General features: G+C 38.4%; 1 protein-coding gene across 1 annotated transcript; it reads left to right on the forward strand.

Annotated features, from left to right (window-relative positions):
* Positions 1 to 4,772: 4,772 nt before the first annotated feature.
* LOC137012199 (prolyl 4-hydroxylase subunit alpha-1) lies at positions 4,773 to 14,899 on the forward strand. Its single transcript, XM_067375339.1, has 10 exons — positions 4,773 to 4,907; positions 5,267 to 5,434; positions 5,843 to 5,913; positions 10,139 to 10,238; positions 12,201 to 12,251; positions 12,371 to 12,430; positions 12,531 to 12,554; positions 14,389 to 14,433; positions 14,543 to 14,639; positions 14,829 to 14,899. The coding sequence occupies exons 1-10, from the start codon at positions 4,773 to 4,775 to the stop codon at positions 14,897 to 14,899; spliced, it is 822 nt and encodes a 273-aa protein (XP_067231440.1).
* The last annotated feature ends 4,780 nt before the right edge of the window (positions 14,900 to 19,679 follow it).

Consider the following 19,679-nt stretch of genomic DNA (forward strand, 5'->3'; position numbering starts at 1 on the left):
CTTATAGACATCAAAAAAAAGTTTGTCACATGCCTTCATGAATATATAGAAGCGCTGGAGCACCAATCAGACCTTCTGAGAAGGTAAGTGTTACTTTGTTATGGGGGTGATGGTGTATAAAGAAATAGAGCAGAGCATTAAAAGAGCCACAAAGAACTTTATTTTGGAATATATAGAATATTTAAACTTTAAAATCTTAAAACCAGTTGAGACTGGTCGAGAGGAGAGTATTATGTAAGTTGAGTTCAACATTAATAAAATGCATCAAGTATTTTTTTAACAACTACACAAACAGTGAAAGCATGCTAAATTTAATTTTAACAAAGGTTTTATTACATTAATTAAATTAGGCGCGTTTAATAGAATAATGTGACTAAGTTCAGTGTCCGTTAATTATCAGTAAGTTATGGGGACATTCACAGAGCACAAATGGTGAGTTTTGTGTTTATTTTGCCACAGTCTGTAATGCATCTTAAAATATATATATTTTTATTATTGATATAATTTATTTATCAGGACTCTGAATGCATTTGAGAATGACTTTGATGATGCTCCCAAAGATCCAGAGAAATTCATCAGCAACCCTCTTGCAGCGTACCAGCTTGTGAGAAAGCTAAGTCAAGTCTGGCCCGCTACACTGGACCTTATAGAGGGAAGACATGCAAAAGGTTTAAGGAGACACACACAACTTTAACTTTAGACATTCAGAATATATCATTCAGAAACTGTTTTTTTTATTATTATAATATGATTATGATTAATTAGGCTATTAACTGCAATGTGAATTTGTGAAGGCTTGTCCTGTTGTTGAGGCAACTGAGAGGTTTCTGAGGGACTTATGTAAATATGATGGAAAACTAAACTGAACAGGTCTTAAAGATCAAGGTCATTGTCAGTAACATTTTTAATTTCTCGCAGATGCTTTGGAAAACCTGAGATCTACAGCTCAGACACTCCCCGGTGCAGATGATGTAGAAGGTGTAGTGATGGCTTTGGTTAGACTGCAAGAAATGTACAGATTGGATCCGAGGAACATCACGTTGTTTTCTGGTGCGTTTCATGGAGGTTTTATTTTTTCTTTATCACTCTTCTTGATTGATAAGGTTTGCTTAGTGATTTGAACAGCCCCTAACCATGAGTATTAAACAGTGTAACACTATAAAGCAAAACTCAACTGCATGATTTTTTTTATTTTTTATTACATCACAAAATGTAACTTTTTTTTATCACCGAGATCTTGATGTAAAGTTGGATATTATGTCTTACTTTATCTGCATACATATACTTGCAGAGCTCTGTATCTCAACTTTTGATTTTTTCTATCGTTGCAAAATGTAAACTATATTTTCACCCAGAACTAATCTGCTAAATGTGACCATAAGGCCTGACATTAACATTTTAAAAACATTAACATTATGATTTTCAGTAAAGCTGCTTTTAAACAATGTGTATGGTGAAATAGCACTCTAGAAATAAAATTGACTTGTCGATGATAAAACATGTGAACAATCCCATAGAATTACATTAGACAGAGTCATATGTAGAGATCAGAAAAGAGTTTTGGGGTGGGTACTTTCATCTGGGAACAGTAACAAACCACCTAGCAATGCCTTGGCAACCACACACATGGCCAAGCCCCACTCTACATGAAAAATCTTGAGGGTATGAGGGTTTTAGTGACGTCAACTTGATGTGTGGCTTTTCAGAAATTAACCACAACTTAAAACTGGATCCAGATGAAACTTTCCATATCGCCACGATCTCTTATCTCAAACAACGCTTTCAGTATGCCCTCCTCTGGATGGAAGAAACCTTCAGGAAACTCAATAAGGGAGAGGAAGCCGTTGTTACTAAAGAGGAGGTTCTTTACCAGCTTGCTTCATTTTCCCATCAGATTCAGCTGTCATCTGGGCAAGGTAAGGAGTTTACAAGAATGGTAATTAATTCAGAGATTTTTCCATTATATTCACCTCCCATGTATTCATCTACCTCTTCTGCTAAAGAAAAACAACTCCTGTAAGTAGGTTTTCCATTTGCCCAAGAAAACTTTCTCTGTTTTAAAGATTTTCCAGGTTTAAATGGATAAATAATTCCAAGATTTTTAAAATAATCTTACACATTAGCTCCACACTCTATGTTGACTTCTAAAGCATTATGCATAATAATTCAAACCAAAACAATGCTACATGTTAGCAGTGTGCTTTAACAATAACCAACACAGGTTAAATGAAAATCACCTGAAACAAATCCACTAATTCACACTCATTTATAATGCATCTAATTTACAACTGTTCTTAGACCTCACCGAGGGAGATCTGCTTCAGCCTGCACTTTACAAAAGCCTAATAGAGAGCATCAAGACCTGGGACTGGACCGCAAAATACATCCCTCACTTTGACTCACCTGTTCACTCCATGGACAAAGCATATGAGGCTCTATGCACAGGCAAGAAGGTTATGATGGTGAGTTGTAGCCTGAGAAGATCTATAAATATCCATATATGCATCGGTAACAAAGGGCACTTGCGGTCAGGAGGGCTGTCTTCAAAGAGAGGGCACTGAGCTCGACTGACTCCAAGTGCTAAAATGGAGCTCTCTGTAGGGCCAGCAGGACCAAAGAGAGATCCCAAGAAGGAATAAGGTACAGTCTCAGAGGAATTACCCTCTGAGGAACCTAATGATCAGATTGTGCTTTCCTAAGGACTTACCGCCCACAGTGTCATGATGTGCCACTATAACAGCCACATACACCTTCAGGGTGGAGGGAGATAATCTCCTCTACAGCCTTTCCTTCATATAAGAAGAAAGCACTGACCACTTGTTGCCAATTCAAAGCACACAGCAACCTTGTAGATGGCTTGAGTGATCGTGTCAATCACTGCTGGTGATAGTCCACTCATGTCTGGGCATGGGTGCTAAATTGTGCCCTTTCCCTGAGAAAGGAGTTCCTTCCTGAGGGGAATTTGCCAGGGAGGGGCTGACGCAAGAAGCGTGAGCTCTGAGAACCAAATCTGGGTGGGCCAGAAAGGCACAACCAGCAAGACTTGCTCTCCGTCCTCCCTGATTTTGCACAGAGTCTGTGCAATCAGGCTCACTGGGGGGAATGCATACTTGCACAGAAACCCCAGGCCAGTTTTGTACCAGGGCATCGGGGTCGAGCAGAGCTTCGATCAGAAAATACCACAGAGGGCAGTGGGAGGACTCCTGGGGAAGCAAACAGATCTATCTGTGGATCAGCTGGAACACCTGGTGATGGAGTCTCCACTCTCTGCGGAGTGTCATCTGTCACGAGAGCAAGTCCACTGCGTGATTGAGGTTGCCTGGGATGTGAGTGGCATGCAGTGACTTCAGTCCAAAGGACGAGATGGCAGGTGAGTTGTGACATGCAACGAGAACAGACACCGCCCTAGCAATTTATATACGCCACCATCACCATGTTGTCCATCTGGATCGACACATGCTTGCCATGAATCAACAGCCAGAACCTCTGCAGGGCCAGCAATACAGCCGGTAACTTGAGGCAGTTGATGTGTCAACGCAGTCAAGGCCCTGTCCGGGGTCCCGAGATTTGCATGCCCATTGAATACAGTGCCCCAGCCTGTATTGGAGGCGAACATTGTAATGAATTCAGGCAGCTCAGCACTGACCAGGCACACCCCAACTTAAGACACACTGTCATAGTGATTTAGTCCAACTCCATACCAAGATGTTGTGCACCTAGGAGAGCTTGCTCTTTTCCCAGTTAACCTGAAGCTGCAACCAGCTGAGGTGCTCGAGCATCATATATCTGTGTGGACACAATAGGTCTTGAGAGTGCACTAGAATTAGCCAGTCATCGAGATAGTTTAGCATGTGAATGCCCACTTCCCTTAGAGGGGCAGAAGTCTCCATGTTGAGAGGCTTCGCGTCTCAATCTAGTGACCATAGCCATAGAGGCATTGAAACACCTACCTCACTCCGAGAGCCCGCAACGGAATTGGTCTGTAACGGTTGAGGAGGCTCCACATCCAGGCTGCCAGTTAATTTGCCTCAGGTTTTCCTTCTCGCCTCCTGTTTCCTATTTCATCTGGGCAGACTTCAGACAGTGTGAATGGCCCAGGGAATGAGGAAACTGCTCCTTTTCTGCCAATGATAAAGACATCGCCCCTTCGGCATCTTGCATCACCTCCTCCGAACAAAAATCCAAATTATATCAAAGATCCATCTCCTCCTGGATCTCCACCGGGGGACAGAGTGGAGGCTGTGCCTTCCTCTTGGCCAGGCGTGTCAGAGCAGCTAAACTTTTCCCTGGGTTTTTGGCAGTGGTCTGGCCCTCCGTTGAAGCCTGGTTGCCAGCTCAGGCTGTGGCGGAGCTGGTGCAGCTGCTGCAGGGGGACATCCCTGGTGACAGGAAGATGGAGTTCAAGACCTCGGAGGCCTGTTTGTAGGTGGTTGCCGAGTCGCTCCGGGGCAATATGTGTCTAATCGCCACCGTCTGCTTTTTCAGTGCTGAGAACTGCTGTGAGAAGTCCTCGACACTATCTCCAAAGACGCCACCTTGGAAGATGGGAGCATCAAGAAAGCTCGCTTTCTCAGCATCACTCATCTTTGCAAGGTTAAGCCACAGATGGTGCTCCAGGACCACCAGAGTGGACATTGCCGGACCCAGAGCTTGCACTATGACCTTGGTCGCCTGTAGGGCAAGTTCAGTTGCCGAACGCAGCTCCTGCGTCAGCTCTGGGTCAGGACTACCCTCATGCAGATCTTTAAGTGAATTGGTCTGATCGCTATGGCATGCAGGGCAGAGGCAGCCTGTCCAGGGTCTATGTACGCCCTTGCCTGGAGGAGCCTCAGACAGTTCCTCCAGGTGGCGGCATTCTGCGGGCACAGATGTATCGCAATGGCATGCTCGACCTGTGGGACCACCGAGTATCCCCTGGACGCCAGAGTTTTTTTTTTAAGTCTGCCTGCAAACAAAGTAATTTAATAAGTTACTAGTGTGATACAACAAGTGCTTTTGAGAACTAAATATTCACTGGAATTACTAAAGTTTGCTAGGTTAGCTACTGGGATAATCTGGGCTAATATACTCCATAGCATAGCTATCTATGCAGCAAAAGGTTTAATAAAACAAACATTACACACCAAAATTAAATTTTTAAAGTTTTACACAAAACAAGAATATTGGAAAATTGGTATAACACTGTATAATCTAAAGCGTTCACTTAAAGTGTTGAAGATTAGACTGAATGTGTTAATGTGGATTAATATTGTATTATGGTTTATAGACACCACAGAGAAAGAGAAAACTGGTGTGCAGGTACAGAACAGGAAGAGGAAACCCGCTGGTGCTATTCAAAGAGGAAGTGGAGTGGGATCAGCCTACAATACTACGATACCATGACTTTCTTTCTGAAGGAGAGATAGACACCATCAAAACACTGGCCAGGCCAAAGGTATGCAAATTTAATTTAAAAGGTACATTAAATGCCATTTATGTTAAAGTAGCGGTACAACATGATCATCAATTCTTTATATAAAATAATTATAACAGGTTACAATTGCATATTTTAAACTGCTCTTTAAAAGTATTATTTCAGTGTTGACATGTTAACTTTTTCCCTGGCAACTTTTTTTTTTTTTTTTTTAAATAGTTGGTGGGGAAAAGGTTAATATTTGAGGAAGAATTATTCCCTGAAGCATTCAGTGTGATTATATATGTATATATAGGGAATTTAAAAAAAAATTTAATTGATAACTAATATTATTATTATTCTCTGTACCATTTTTTAAATATCAAATAATGTATTATTAGTAATTAACAATATTCATCTAATGCAACACAAAACTCTGTTTATATTTAGCTTTCCAGAGCTAAAGTCATAGATCCAGTCACTGGGCAAAAAGTTTCTGCTGCATCCCGTGTGTCAAAAAGGTATGTGCCTCCACCCCAAAATGAAAACTCATTTACTTGCACTCCTGTCTTTCCAAAAAGGTATGATTCTCTTTCTTCTGTGGAACATAAAAAAAGATATTTTGAGATATGTCTCAAGGTTTTGTTTTTTTGTTTTTTTCCATACAATGGAAGTCAATGAACTTCATTGTTGCTTGGTTCCCAGTATTCTTCAAATATATCTTCTTTTGTGTTTTTCAGAAATGTTTACAGGTTTGGAACCACATGAGCATGAGTAAATTTATTTAGGTGGAGTATCCCTTCAAAAATGCATGTAATTCTCAGATAACCTCACAAATATAACAAAACCAGAGTGCTAGTCGGTGAACTTTTTTCATCGTTACACTTTTCCTTGTGTTTACATCCTTTTGGATTTTAGTATGTTAAAGGACCATTCACAGCCAAGACAATAACTATAATGATATATCTCAGATCACGCATACAAAATGCAATAAACACTATCATGTTATCTTGCATTTGGAGGCAGATGTCTGATGTTTGAGAACACAATTGTGTGAGATATATCTGGGAGGTAATTATTATACCGAGCCATTTTGATGACAGACTTTGGCTCAGGCATTGCAGAACCAACATTTGAGATGCTGTGATGTGACTAGTCCGCTGGTTAGTCCACTTATCTAATCACATTCTCTGCTGAGGCAAAGTCACGTGAGATTTTTGTTGCACATGGAGGGATTCATTTGGTAAATATGTTTTCATCGTAGTTTATGCTCATGTCTTCTTATCAGATAAAACAAATATTCGCCTCAATTGACCGCATATGATTTTATGCTCATTCTTAAAACTTGGAGTTTCCATCCAGCATTTTTTAAATGTGATATCCCAAAGTTTGCATAAAATTAGGTTGATGGAAACGTCTCAGTTACACATGTAACCCTGGTTCCCTGAGAAGGGAACAAGACGCTGCATTATGAGCTGAAGCTATGGGTAACACCTCCTGCTTGACTGTGTCTGAAGCATGTGTGTAATCATGCCAATTCTTTTTGCTGCGACCATTACAGCACACCATTTATAAGTAAATTTACTCCACTGAGCTGAGTAATCTGCATAAATCTTAAGGGTATGATTTGGCACAATAAACCTTTCTGGCTCTGGTGACTGGAATGGCGGAGAGAAGAAGACATGGTTACACTTTATTTTAAGGTGTCCGTTACAATGTAATTATATATTGAAATACTGAGTAATATTAGTTAACAACATGTACTTAGTATAGGATTAGGGTTTGGTTTAGAGCCAGTTGCACGTAGTGATGCATAATTTAGACAAGTTCAGAACGTAATCCGGCCTAGAGTGCAATAATACTTTGACCAGACCAGAGGAAAATTCATTATTAATTTGAAAATTGCAATTGAAATTGAAGCAAGTGAAAAGGCCTGCAAATCACCTTCTCTTTTAAGGGACGTTAAGGCTAGTAAAAGAACCACCTTAAGGGTCAAAAAATGTCTTAGACACTGACTCCAATGGTTCAGATAGATAACCTGATACAACCTGATAAACCTTCCAGGACTATAGAAAGATCATATGAAGGAACATTTGATGGGCAGATAGTCCTCAGCTGTCTGTCTCCACATAAAAAGCGAGGAAATGTCTCCCTAATGAAATGCCATAAAATGGCACATGCATCGCAGGGGCCATCCCTGCCAAAAGCAGCTCTTGGATGATCTCCAGCACTGAACCAACCATGCAGTGGACTGGATTCAAATGGTGCTGTTCGCACCACTATGTGAAGAGCTGCCACTTAGAGTGTACAGTTTCCTTGTGGAGGGTGTTTTAGCATTCAAGATGGTCTCAACAACATCAGTCAAGAGACAATAATCTAGAAATGGGTCGTCCTCAGGGACATTTTCCATATCTTATGACAAGGGCACCATATTGAACCCTGTACATGAGACAGAAGGTCGCTCCTGTTTGAAATATCCTAAGGAGAGCCTCCCAGGAGAGCTACTAGGTCCAAGTACCATATTCAGGCATGCCAAACAGAGCTACAAACAAGGGATGCACTCTGCCATACTCTTGCCAGAACCAGAAGCAGTGCTATTAGAGAAAGCATACAGACGTGCCCTCAGTCTGTGCCATTTTTGTTATATTGCCTCAGCCCCATTCTTGACAGGAAGTCTGCTCTCACATTCAGACATCCCAGGATATAGACTGCTCTCAGTGAGACTAGCCTACCCTGAGCTCAAAGCAAGGTATGTTGCGCCAACCTGAACAGTGGGTGCGAACTCTACCTGCCTTGGTGATTTATATATGACACTACTGACATGTTGTATATTCAGCCCCTCAGGTCTGGGAGAAAGTACTTCAATGCCAGAAGCACTGCCATAATCTACAAGCAATTTATGTGCCAAGTGAGATGACAGCTTTTGCTCAGTCTGGCCTTCCAGGAGCACACCCCAGCCCATAAAGAAGACTTCATAAATAAACTTCATCATTTTTTGACGTTAATACACGCCCAGTGTGACAGCCTAATCAAATACTGGGGTTACCGCACCGGCGAGTAACCATTGTGGCCAAGGGAGGGTGACACCAAGGGCAAAGCCTCTGCCCTGGAGCCTATATTATAATGATCTCATAAAGAGTCCCAGTAAGCCTAGCGGAATAACCGGGGAAGCTGTTGCCATGAGACCCAGAAGCCTTTAAAATAGACTGACACAGGCAACTTAAGTCAGCTAGAACAACAACTTGATATTAAACTGCTAAAGCCTCAGTCTGAGCTAGGATTAGGCCAGTCATCAAGGTTATTCAGTATATGGGTGCCCTGGAGTCACAGTGGAGCCAGGGCCACCCATTATGCATGGTTTCCCGAATAGTGGGAGTCCATTATAAGGAGAATAATCCTGGAATGTTTTCATCTAGAACTGGACTTTGTGCTTACCTTTTTCCAGATCCACAATGACACATTTGGCAGAAGTTGCCACATTGCCAAATGTTCTGAAAAAAGGTATCAAGTGTCTGTACTTGTCTACCCAATTGACATGGGGCATAGCCTGAAATAAGGTGGGGGAATGGCGTTCGGCTGTCTGAAATGTCACTGCAGGGAACAGCCAAACTTCTGGAACAAGGGACTTTCTGAAAAGGCAGTGCCAGTATTCTCTAGGGGCAAACTGCTCTAATAACCTCATATGTCCTGAAACCTTCCAAATTATGGGCGCGTACCATGTTTCGGCAGACGTGATGTGTGGAAAATGGGTGAACGACCTGTTGGGAACTGCCACTGACTGAATCCCAGATTGTGGCAGGTTTAGCCAGACAGCCCCTTGAGGGTATCAAGGAAGAATGGGCATACAAGGTTGTGATGTGACACCTGTTTCCCCACATTTGCCCATTCCTGTAAAATTTGCCTAAACGCCTAAAAAAGGCATACCCAAAGTAAATTGTATGCTGTTCTTGAACCATTTGGAGTATATCCCCTTAGCTTTCCACTGTACCACCGTGGTACAAATACCATTGAAAAAGAGACCTTAGGAATGTTAAGTATGCATGGTTTCTTTTGAAAGGTATGTGTACCACTGGCGGTAGAGTGGAACGCTAACAGGTTAATATACAGTAAATAATAGTCAATGGCATGACAAATAATTGCACTTTTGTATAATATGCAGCTTAGCTTTGTACAGTGAGTTAAGTTATTAGTGTCAAGGTTGAGGACTTGTGCAGTGTGTGTACTAGGATGGGCTTGTAATTAAATTAAAACAAAACAAAACAAAACACGAACTGTCATGATCACTAGTGGGAGTGCCCTAATCAACCACTAGAGGGCACTCCAACCCGGACTGTTGTTTTCACTCTTGGACTTCATTTCCCATAACACACTTCCTGGACTCATTATCCTGTTTCATTGCACCCAGCTGTTTTGTGTTTGTTCATTAGTGTCTGTCTATTTATACCTGGGTTGTCTCTGCTTTTTTATGGTGTTTTCATGTAAGGTTTCTGGTTTCTCCATTTTGGTTTTCCTGTTTTTCTTGTTTTTGTATGGACTGTTTCTGTGGATTTTGACCCTTGCCTGTTTGGATTACGTTTCTGGATTACCCCATTAAAGCTGCATATGGATTTTACCTTCTTGTCTCTGTGCTTTACGTGACACGAACAGAAAACTACTCCGTAAGGGAATATTTGTAGTCTAGGGCAGTCTTCAGTTTGCAGTTGAGAAGACACAGATCTTAATGTGACTGTCCGCTTTGTCTCTCAGTGCATGGCTCTCTGAAGATGAAGATCCTGTGATCACACAGATCAACCAAAGAATCGCTGATGTCACTGGTCTAGAATTGGAGACAGCAGAGGAGCTCCAGGTATTCACATTCCTAACCAAATCACAATAGGGGCTTTCACACTGGAGGAACCTTTTCATAGTTCCTAGAACTATTAGCGGAAGTACCTGGATTTTGCTGTGTTTGCACCACAGGAACTAGGAATGATTTCATTTCTAGGAACTCCTTTTGGGGGAACTAAATTAGCTTCTACTTCAGAGTAGAGTCTAAACCAGCACTATAGGAACTACCAGTGACATAAGTGTATGTTGATTGGCCAAACGCACGCAAAACAGCGGCAACTGCCATTTTTAAAAAAGCTTTATATCCTATATATTTACTCCACAAATTAACTCTACAAACATGGTAAATAATGATAGATGGCAAGTTAAGGAAAAAATCCAACACAACTTTGAGGGGACCAAGCGAAACATGATTATGTATTTCTGCTCAGTTAGTGACATTGGACATCAACCACATGGCAAATGCTAATACTTTTTCATATACTGTGTTCTTTCTTTGTATAAGAGTTCAATCTAATAACATGTTAGACAGGCTGTTAAACAAATTGTAAACTAATGAAGACGGAGAATGTGAGCGATGTGTACTCAGGCTCTGGCATTGTCAGCACCGTTACAATAAAGTCTGCCGCGCTTTCAAAATAAAAGTCACAACAACAAGCGCAGCTTATGTCACTTCATAGTTCCCACTGGCGGTGCAGATGCAACCAGGAAAACGGCACTATTAGTTCTTGGGGAACCACCCTGGTGGCTAGTTCCTAGAACAAATTTCCTAGAACTACCCGATGCGAAAGCCCCTAATGGTAGGTTGAATTTTAAGCATAAACTAGTGTAATGGATTGATCTGTTTAGAATGCTAATTTTAAATAGTTAACTTTTAGACTTTCAGTCCAAGAATATTACAGAACTGGATATTACAGAACAAGATATATAGATTTAGGATTTATTAGCTATGTGCATTACCAAAACTTATGTAACACAAACAGAAGTATTACCTTGTAATAAGTCATGTGAAGTCACTTTTATTTATATAGCACTTTATACGTACAATACAGATGGTTTCTGTTCATGTAATTTCTGATCATGTAATTAAAGGATTAGTCCACTTTTAAATAATCTTTTCCTGATAATTTACTCACCCCCATGTCATCCAAGATGTTCATGTCTTTCTTTCGTCAGTCAAAAAGAAATTAAGGTTTTTGATGAAAACATTGCAAGATTATTCTCCTTATAGTGGACTTCAATGGGCACCAAATGGTTGAAAGTCAAAATTACAGTTTCAGTGCAGCTTCAAAGAGCTTTAAATGATACCAGATGAGGAATAAGAGTCTTATCTAGCGAAACGATCGGTCATTTTCGAAAAAAGTACAGCTGTATATGCTTTATAAACACAAAATATCGCCTTGAACATTTTAAGGAACGAAAGCGGTGCCAGTTTTGTTTTTTTCCGTAAATAGAATAGGGAAGGCGTAGGACATACAGCGTAAGCGTTTTGAAGAATGCGGAAACCGGAAATACATTCAAGGCGATATTTTGTGTTTATAAAGCATATACAGCTATATTTTTTTTTTGAAAATGACAGATCGTATCGCTAGCTAAGACTCTTATTCCTCGTCTGATATCGTTTAAAGGTCTTTGAAGTTGCACTGAAACTGTCATTTTGACCTTCAACCGTCTGGAGGCCATTGAAGTCCATTATAAGGAGAATAATCCTGGAATGTTTTCATCAAAAACCTTAATTACTTTAACTTAATTCAGTTCTTAATTACTGCAATATGATTTTCTTTAATAGCATTGTCAGATTTCGTGTAGGTCTATGTATGTAGAGATGCAATCAACGTGTAGGTCACATTTCCCATGTTTGGAAAACGTACAGTACACCCTGTTGGTTCCTTCAACATTCAAACAGAGGCCAGAATTGACTGTTCACATGAGAATTGAGTCTATCTGTTATGGTTTTCTAAAATTTCACTTTTTTTGACAGATTGCAAATTATGGAATTGGAGGCCAGTATGAGCCACATTATGACTCAAAGGTAGAATATAAGAACATTTTTAAATATGTGTTATTGTTATTCCTCTGGGCCTGTTTGAAGATATGTACCTGCAATAGAGAAGAAACATTTCATTACTTTGTTCCAAAATCTCTCCACAGCTGACAAATGACTCAGACTTTCAACTCAGAGGAGGCCGGATTTCTACTGTCCTAATCTATGTGAGGGTGTAATAAGTGGAGTATAATATAACCAATTATTTAATTTACTTTAAATATTTCCCACTTTCCAGATTATTGACAGTTGACTACTTTATTGTAGATGAGTGATGTGGACATTGGTGGGGCAACTATGGAAGCCCGTTTCCGCCACTAAAAAAAAAAAAAAAAAAAAAAAACGCCACTTAAAAAAAAAAAAAAAAAGCCACTAAAAAAAAAAAAAAAAAGATTAATTGCGACTTTTTATCTCAGAATTGCGAGTTATAAAGTCAGAATTCTGAGATATAAAGTCGCAATTGCGTGATAAAAAGTCAGAATTCTGAGATATAAAGTCGCAATTGCGAGTTATAAAGTCAGAATTCTGAGATATAAAGTCGCAATTGCGAGTTATAAAGTCAGAATTCTGAGATATAAAGTCGCAATTGCGAGTTATAAAGTCAGAATTCTGAGATATAAAGTCGCAATTGCGAGTTATAAAGTCAGAATTCTGAGATATAAAGTCGCAATTGCGAGTTATAAAGTCAGAATTCTGAGATATAAAGTCGCAATTGCGAATTATAAAGTCAGAATTCTGAGATATAAAGTCGCAATTGCGTGATATAAAGTCAGAATTCTGACTTTATTTCTCGCAATTGCGACTTTATATCTCAGAATTCTGACTTTTTCTCACTACTGTGAAACGTTATTTCTCACAGTTCTTACTTTGCTTGCGTTTCCTTTCATTGCGACTGACCATCAGTATTACTGCTTTGTTATTATTATACATTAAATAGAGGACATCATAAAGGATTATTTCTAGCGCCGATTTACCAATAAAGAAATATTGAATTTACTGGAGGAGACACATATAGATTAGTCTCCGGACATATGCATTACGCAGGAATATGCATATAGAATGTTTCCACGGTAACCTTGTACACAGCGTTTCAAGGAGAAAAAACAGCTTTTACTGCCATCTAGTGGGCTTAATACTAAAACAACCAATACCTATCATGTTTCATTAACTTTGCAACTCAAGGGTAGAAATAGAATCATGCAATTCTGCAAATTACAGTCGAGGTATTTGGACAATAAAAGTTGTTTTTAACAGAATGGATACACTAATGAATTTTACACGATAATAACAATATCATAATAATCATAAGAAGAAGAAGAATCAGCTGTGGCGGAGGCGCAATAAATCAGACAAAGCTGAAGTGGAACATTTTAATACATCCAACAGCTTCAGACTTCACGGCAGCACAGCTATCGTTGGATGCGCTGTTACAGACAGAGATACTGACCATCAGTTAATTGCGAGAAAAAAAGTCAGAATTCTGACTTTTTATCACGCAATTGCGACTTTATATCTCAGAATTCTGACTTTTTATCACGCAATTGCGACTTTATATCTCAGAATTCTGACTTTTTATCACGCAATTGCGACTTTATATCTCAGAATTCTGACTTTATAACTCGCAGTTGCGACTTTATATCTCAGAATTCTGACTTTATAACTCGCAATTGCGACTTTATATCTCAGAATTCTGACTTTATAACTCGCAATTGCGACTTTATATCTCAGAATTCTGACTTTATAACTCGCAATTGCGACTTTATATCTCAGAATTCTGACTTTATAACTCGCAATTGCGACTTTATATCTCAGAATTCTGACTTTTTATCACGCAATTGCGACTTTATATCTCAGAATTCTGACTTTATAACTCGCAATTGCGACTTTATATCTCAGAATTCTGACTTTATAACTCGCAATTGCGACTTTATATCTCAGAATTCTGACTTTATAACTCGCAATTGCGACTTTATATCTCAGAATTCTGACTTTATAACTCGCAATTCTGAGATAAAAAGTCGCAATTAATCTTGTTTTTTTTTTTTTTTTTAGTGGCTTTTTTTTTTTTTTCTTTTAAGTGGCGTTTTTTTTTTTTTTTTTTAGTGGCGGAAACGGGCTTCCATAGGCAACAGTGTTTCCTGTCATTGGTGCAGCTCTTCAGCCAAAGAGGGTTAGTTGAAACACCTTTATTTACCACAATGTTTTCAACTGAAATTTAAATAGACAAAATAACTAAATTACTTATAATTGTGCTCACGTGTTTATGATTATTCCATCAGGGTACAGCAGTGTTGTGGTTTAACCTGCTAAGAAATGGAGATGAAGATGCCAGAACTTTACATGCAGCATGTCCTGTGTTTGTAGGCAATAAATGGGGTAAGTGTTCTGCGAGGCTTGTATTATATTAGTGAAAAAGAGTTTCTCTTATGGTGAAAATTAAGAAAACATGACCAGGTCACATTTCATCCCAAAATCAAAGGAATAATATAAATGTGACTCATGTGCAGTGTGCACTAGACATTCTTACACAATTTAAAACTTCTTTCTTTGAATTCCTCATTCTAGTTGCCAACAAGTGGATTCGTTCTCATGGGCAAGAGTTCAGAAGAAAGTGCTCTGCGATCAAATCTGATTAAAAGACCCAAAGAAGACTGCACAGAAGAGACAATATGATGTCATTAAAGGGTTAGTTCACTCAAAAATGAAAATAATGTCATTAATTACTCGCCCTCATGCCATTCTACACCCGTAAGACCTTTGTTTATCTTCGGAACGCAAATTAAGATATTTTAGTTGAAATCCGATGGCTCAGTGAGGCCTGCATAGGGAGCAGTGACATTTCCTCTCTCAAGATCCATTAATGTACTAAAAACATATTTAAATCAGTTAATGTGAGTACAGTGGTTCAATATTAATATTATAAAGTGATGAGAATATTTTTGGTGCGCCAAAAAAACAAAATAACGACTTATATAGTGATGGCCGATTTCAAAACACTGCTTCAGGAAGCTTCGGAGCGTTATGAATCTTTTATGTCAAATCATGATTCAGATCACGTGTCAAACCGCCAAACTGCTGAAATCACGTGACTTTGGCGCTCCGAACCACTGATTCGACACACTGATTCATATGTGCTCCGAAGCTTCCTGAAGCAGTGTTTTGAAATCGGCCATCACTAAATAAGTCATTATTTAGTTTTTTTGGCGCACCAAAAATATTCTCATCGCTTTATAATATTAATATTGAACCACTGTACTCACATGAACTGATTTAAATATGTTTTTAGTACATTAATGGATCTTGAGAGAGGAAATGTCATTGCTCCCTATGGAGGCTTCACTGAGCCATCGGACTTCATCAAAAATATCTTAATTTGTTTTCTGAAGATGAATGAAGGTCTTACGGGTGCGGAACGACATGAGGGCGAGTAATTAATGACATTATTTTAATTTTTCAGTGAACTAACCCTTTGAGAGACAATGTGATGTCATGGAAAAATGTACACGTCATTTATTTTAGCGAAACATTTTTTGCTTTTAACATCTGTAACTGCAGTGTTTTTTTTCTACATGTATCTGCTTCAAATTAATTATATGGTGGATTTTAACATTACAAGATAGACATGAAGACACTGAAAACAAGGACATCAAGGCTTTTACAAGAATTCACCATTTATTTTGTTAATGAACAAAAATTACTTGTTCAAAATGATTTTTATACTATATACACTCTAAAAATGCTCGATTAAAAACAAACCAAATTGGGTTAAATATGGACAAACCCAGAGATTGGGTTGTTTTAACCCAGCAGTTGGGTTAAATGTTTACATGCTGGGCAGTTGGGTAAACATTTAAAAATTACTTTACAAATTGTTAAAAAAGTTACTATATGACTGGCTTAAAATGAAATGGAAATTAAAAATCAGACATAATTATAGAGGCAACAATAATAATGAACATTTATGCAATTTAATAAATGGTTTAATTAGTATTCATTAAACTTATTAATAATTAATAAATGGCGATTTCCAACATATTTTGGGTTCATTTTAAGCATGCAATACAATAATTTTTAAACAATAGTTGAGAAAACTATGCAGCAGATTGATCAAACATTTAACCCAACCACTGGGTTTGTCCATTTTCAACCCAACTTGGGTTGTTTTTAAACCAGCATAACATCTATCTATCTATCTATCTATCTATCTATCTATCTATCTATCTATCTATCTATCTATCTATCTATCTATCTATCTATCTATCTATCTATCTATCTATCTATCTATCTATCTATCTATCTATCTATCTATCTATCTATCTATCTATCTATCTATCTATCTATCTATCTATCTATCTATCTATCTATCTATCTAAAGGACTGCAGTGAGTAAACTGAATGTGATGAGGTCATTTTGACATTACAAGTGGGCGGAGTTACGCAGTATCATTGTGACAGCGAGAGTGGGCGGGGCTACGCAGCATCATTCAACAGCAGAAGGGGGCGGGGTTACGCAGCATCACTCTGACAGCAGGAGGAGGGCGGTGTTACGCAGCATCATCGGAGCTTGTCGTTTTATTGTACGGCTGCTGATGCTGAGAAAAATGTAGGACCATGATTGTGGATTTGAGGTTTGTGGACTGTGGCACATCGTGGCGGATTGTTTTCTAGGTAAGCCTGGCTTTATTCTGGGCGTATTTGAGTCGCTGCTGGTTTAACTGTGTGTGAGCGCCGTCGCTGAGATGTGCTTCAGAGTCACCCGACACAATCACTGTATTAAGGCTTAGAGAAATGCAGATGGATGGAAGACGAATGAAATTAGAGCATGCATGAAAGCAAGCAGCACTCGGTGTTTATGATTTGGTTCTGGTGTGATATGTTATTTTTGTGTGGATGTGTGAATGGGAATGGGCGAGCTCGGCCTGCGCATCGGGACGCGTGTGATTCAGCCCTGCAGGCCGTGAGGAGACACTGATGCGGTACATTACAGGATGCAGTCACATACATGTCTTCACTGATGCTGCTCAGATCTAATAGCATCCAGTTCTCATCACAGAAGGATCATTTGACAGGCCTAAGGCAGTCTGTCACATGACATCTACCGCTGTCTCAAAATAACGAAACTATATGCTACTGAGAAGACTGGGAAAAAAAATGCATGTTGATATTTCAAATATTCAGAATTCCCTTGAGAAATGAGCTTTGCTACTTAAAAATGCTTCAGGATTGTGTATATAATTGCTATATGAATTTTCATTATTTAGGCTATAATTTGTGACCCATACTTATGAAGTCAAATAAGAATCACTTAAGATGGATGAATCCTGTTGAATATTGCGTAATCTTCATCTGAACTCTGCTTGTGTTGTTATAAAATGTCCTGCTTAAAGTTAAAGAAAATCTCTCGGGAAGATGAGTTTTAAAATCCCACAAGACTTTCTTTTGATGTCTTACAGTGGGATTTTATCCTTCTGGGAATCATGAAAGTCCTATTAAAACTTAGTTAAAAAGGTAGTTTCCATTAGGGATTTTGGTTCCAAATTATGAATCCTTAAACATTTTTATTTAGGACCCAAATATGAGCATACAGGGAATTCTTCATATGTCCAAAAAAAAAAAAAAAAAGAGAAAAAAAAGCAGTACGGTGGCTGATTATGTAATTTATTATTATGTTAAAATGCCTATTGTTATTTAAACCAACATTATTTAATTATTATTATTTAAGTAGATTAACTGTTTGTTAGTCTTCAATATATTACAAAGAAAACATGTCATTTTACAGTTGTTTTTTTTAAGCATCTTATTAGTACCTGATCAACATATTGAACAATTTAAAACATATTGATATAAATATAATAGCTACATATTATGAATCTGATGTTTAATTGGAACTCTGAAAGAACAACCATCCAAAGTGTTGTCAAATATCCCAAAAATCTAACGAATAATGAATGGAAATAGCATACAACTGGAGAAACTATAAACATTAATTGTATGTGTTTAATCTTCCATGGTTCCATGAAATTGAATGGAAATATCTTTTGCGTTGATGGAGCACAACAAGCTTTAAAATAAAAACAATTGAAAACAATTTGAATAAATACTTTTCACTGGTTTAACTTAAATTGAATTACATTCCAGAGAATCCCTTTGAAACTGACTTTTATTGCGCTGGCCTCCATTTCCAGCTTACCGGAAAACAGGGATTTTAGGATTTTTTTCTAATGCGTGGGTTAAACTGACCCATGGATAGTGACCTGTTCTGTAACCCGCTGTGACTGTGTTTGTGGTGTCTGGAGTTTAGTGTCAGTGGATGCAAATCTGGGTCATGATGCCAGTGTGTTTGTACTTTTGCCTCATGCTAACAGGAAATGGGCCAGTGCAGCTGGAAGACTGTGACATCCCATTAACATCCCGTTATTTACAAGAATCTTCAGCTCTTCCTCAGCAATTAGTTGGCTTTTATTCTATAAAATAAGTTTCAGAGCGCAGCCAGGTTACTACTTCAGAGAAAATGTCTTTATGTATTACTTTTACCTCATATTACTAAATTTAAGTCTACTGATTCGTCACGTGCAGATTTATTAGTTTTCTAATACTTGTAGTTAAGGATTTTATCAACTTTACAGTACAGGGTGTAAGAATGATTTGAAAAATGGAGGGGAAACACACCAAACCTCTGTTTTCTATGTATTTTTTTATTATTTTACTTTTATTTATCTTTAGTTGCTTTAAAAAATTGAGCCCATTTCATTTAAGTGTTGCCAATTTAGCGATTTTGTCACTAGATTTAGCAACTTTCTCGTCCCTTTTGAGGCTTTTTTTCGAAAGCCTAATCTAGCAACTTCTTGGACAAACCTTATCTGTATTTATATTAATATAGATCTGTGAACTCGCAAGTATAACGGCATCTAGCGACATTTAGCATCCAGTTTAGCTGCTTTCAACTGACAACAATTGCCAATTTAAAAGAGAAGACATACAAGAAGAGATATATTCCCACAAAAACTGCAAGAAAGCAGTAGACTTAAAGGAAATAGAGTGCTTAACACAATTCTTTTTTAATTGTAGCATAATTATTAACATGTTTATTGTCTGGGACATCACCAATATGTTTATGAAATAAGAATAAGAAGTTTGAAGGTCTGACAGAAGCTAGATGTTTTGTTTGATAACGTGTTAAATATGGATATTTTTCTTACACAAACGCATCACTTCACTTCAGAATTAACCCCTGTACGTTTATGATGCACTTTCTTCAGCTCATAGTCATCCCTGTTCACTGCCATTATAAAGCTCAGATGCGTTATTAATATATCTCCGCTTGTGTTCATCAGAAAGAAGATAGTCATATATACCTAGGATGGCTTGAGAGTGAGTATAGCTTGGGCTAATTTTCATTTGAAAGCGAACATCCTT

This window comes from Chanodichthys erythropterus, chromosome 22 (genome assembly GCF_024489055.1).
Source record: "Chanodichthys erythropterus isolate Z2021 chromosome 22, ASM2448905v1, whole genome shotgun sequence".
NCBI lineage: Eukaryota > Metazoa > Chordata > Actinopteri > Cypriniformes > Xenocyprididae > Chanodichthys > Chanodichthys erythropterus.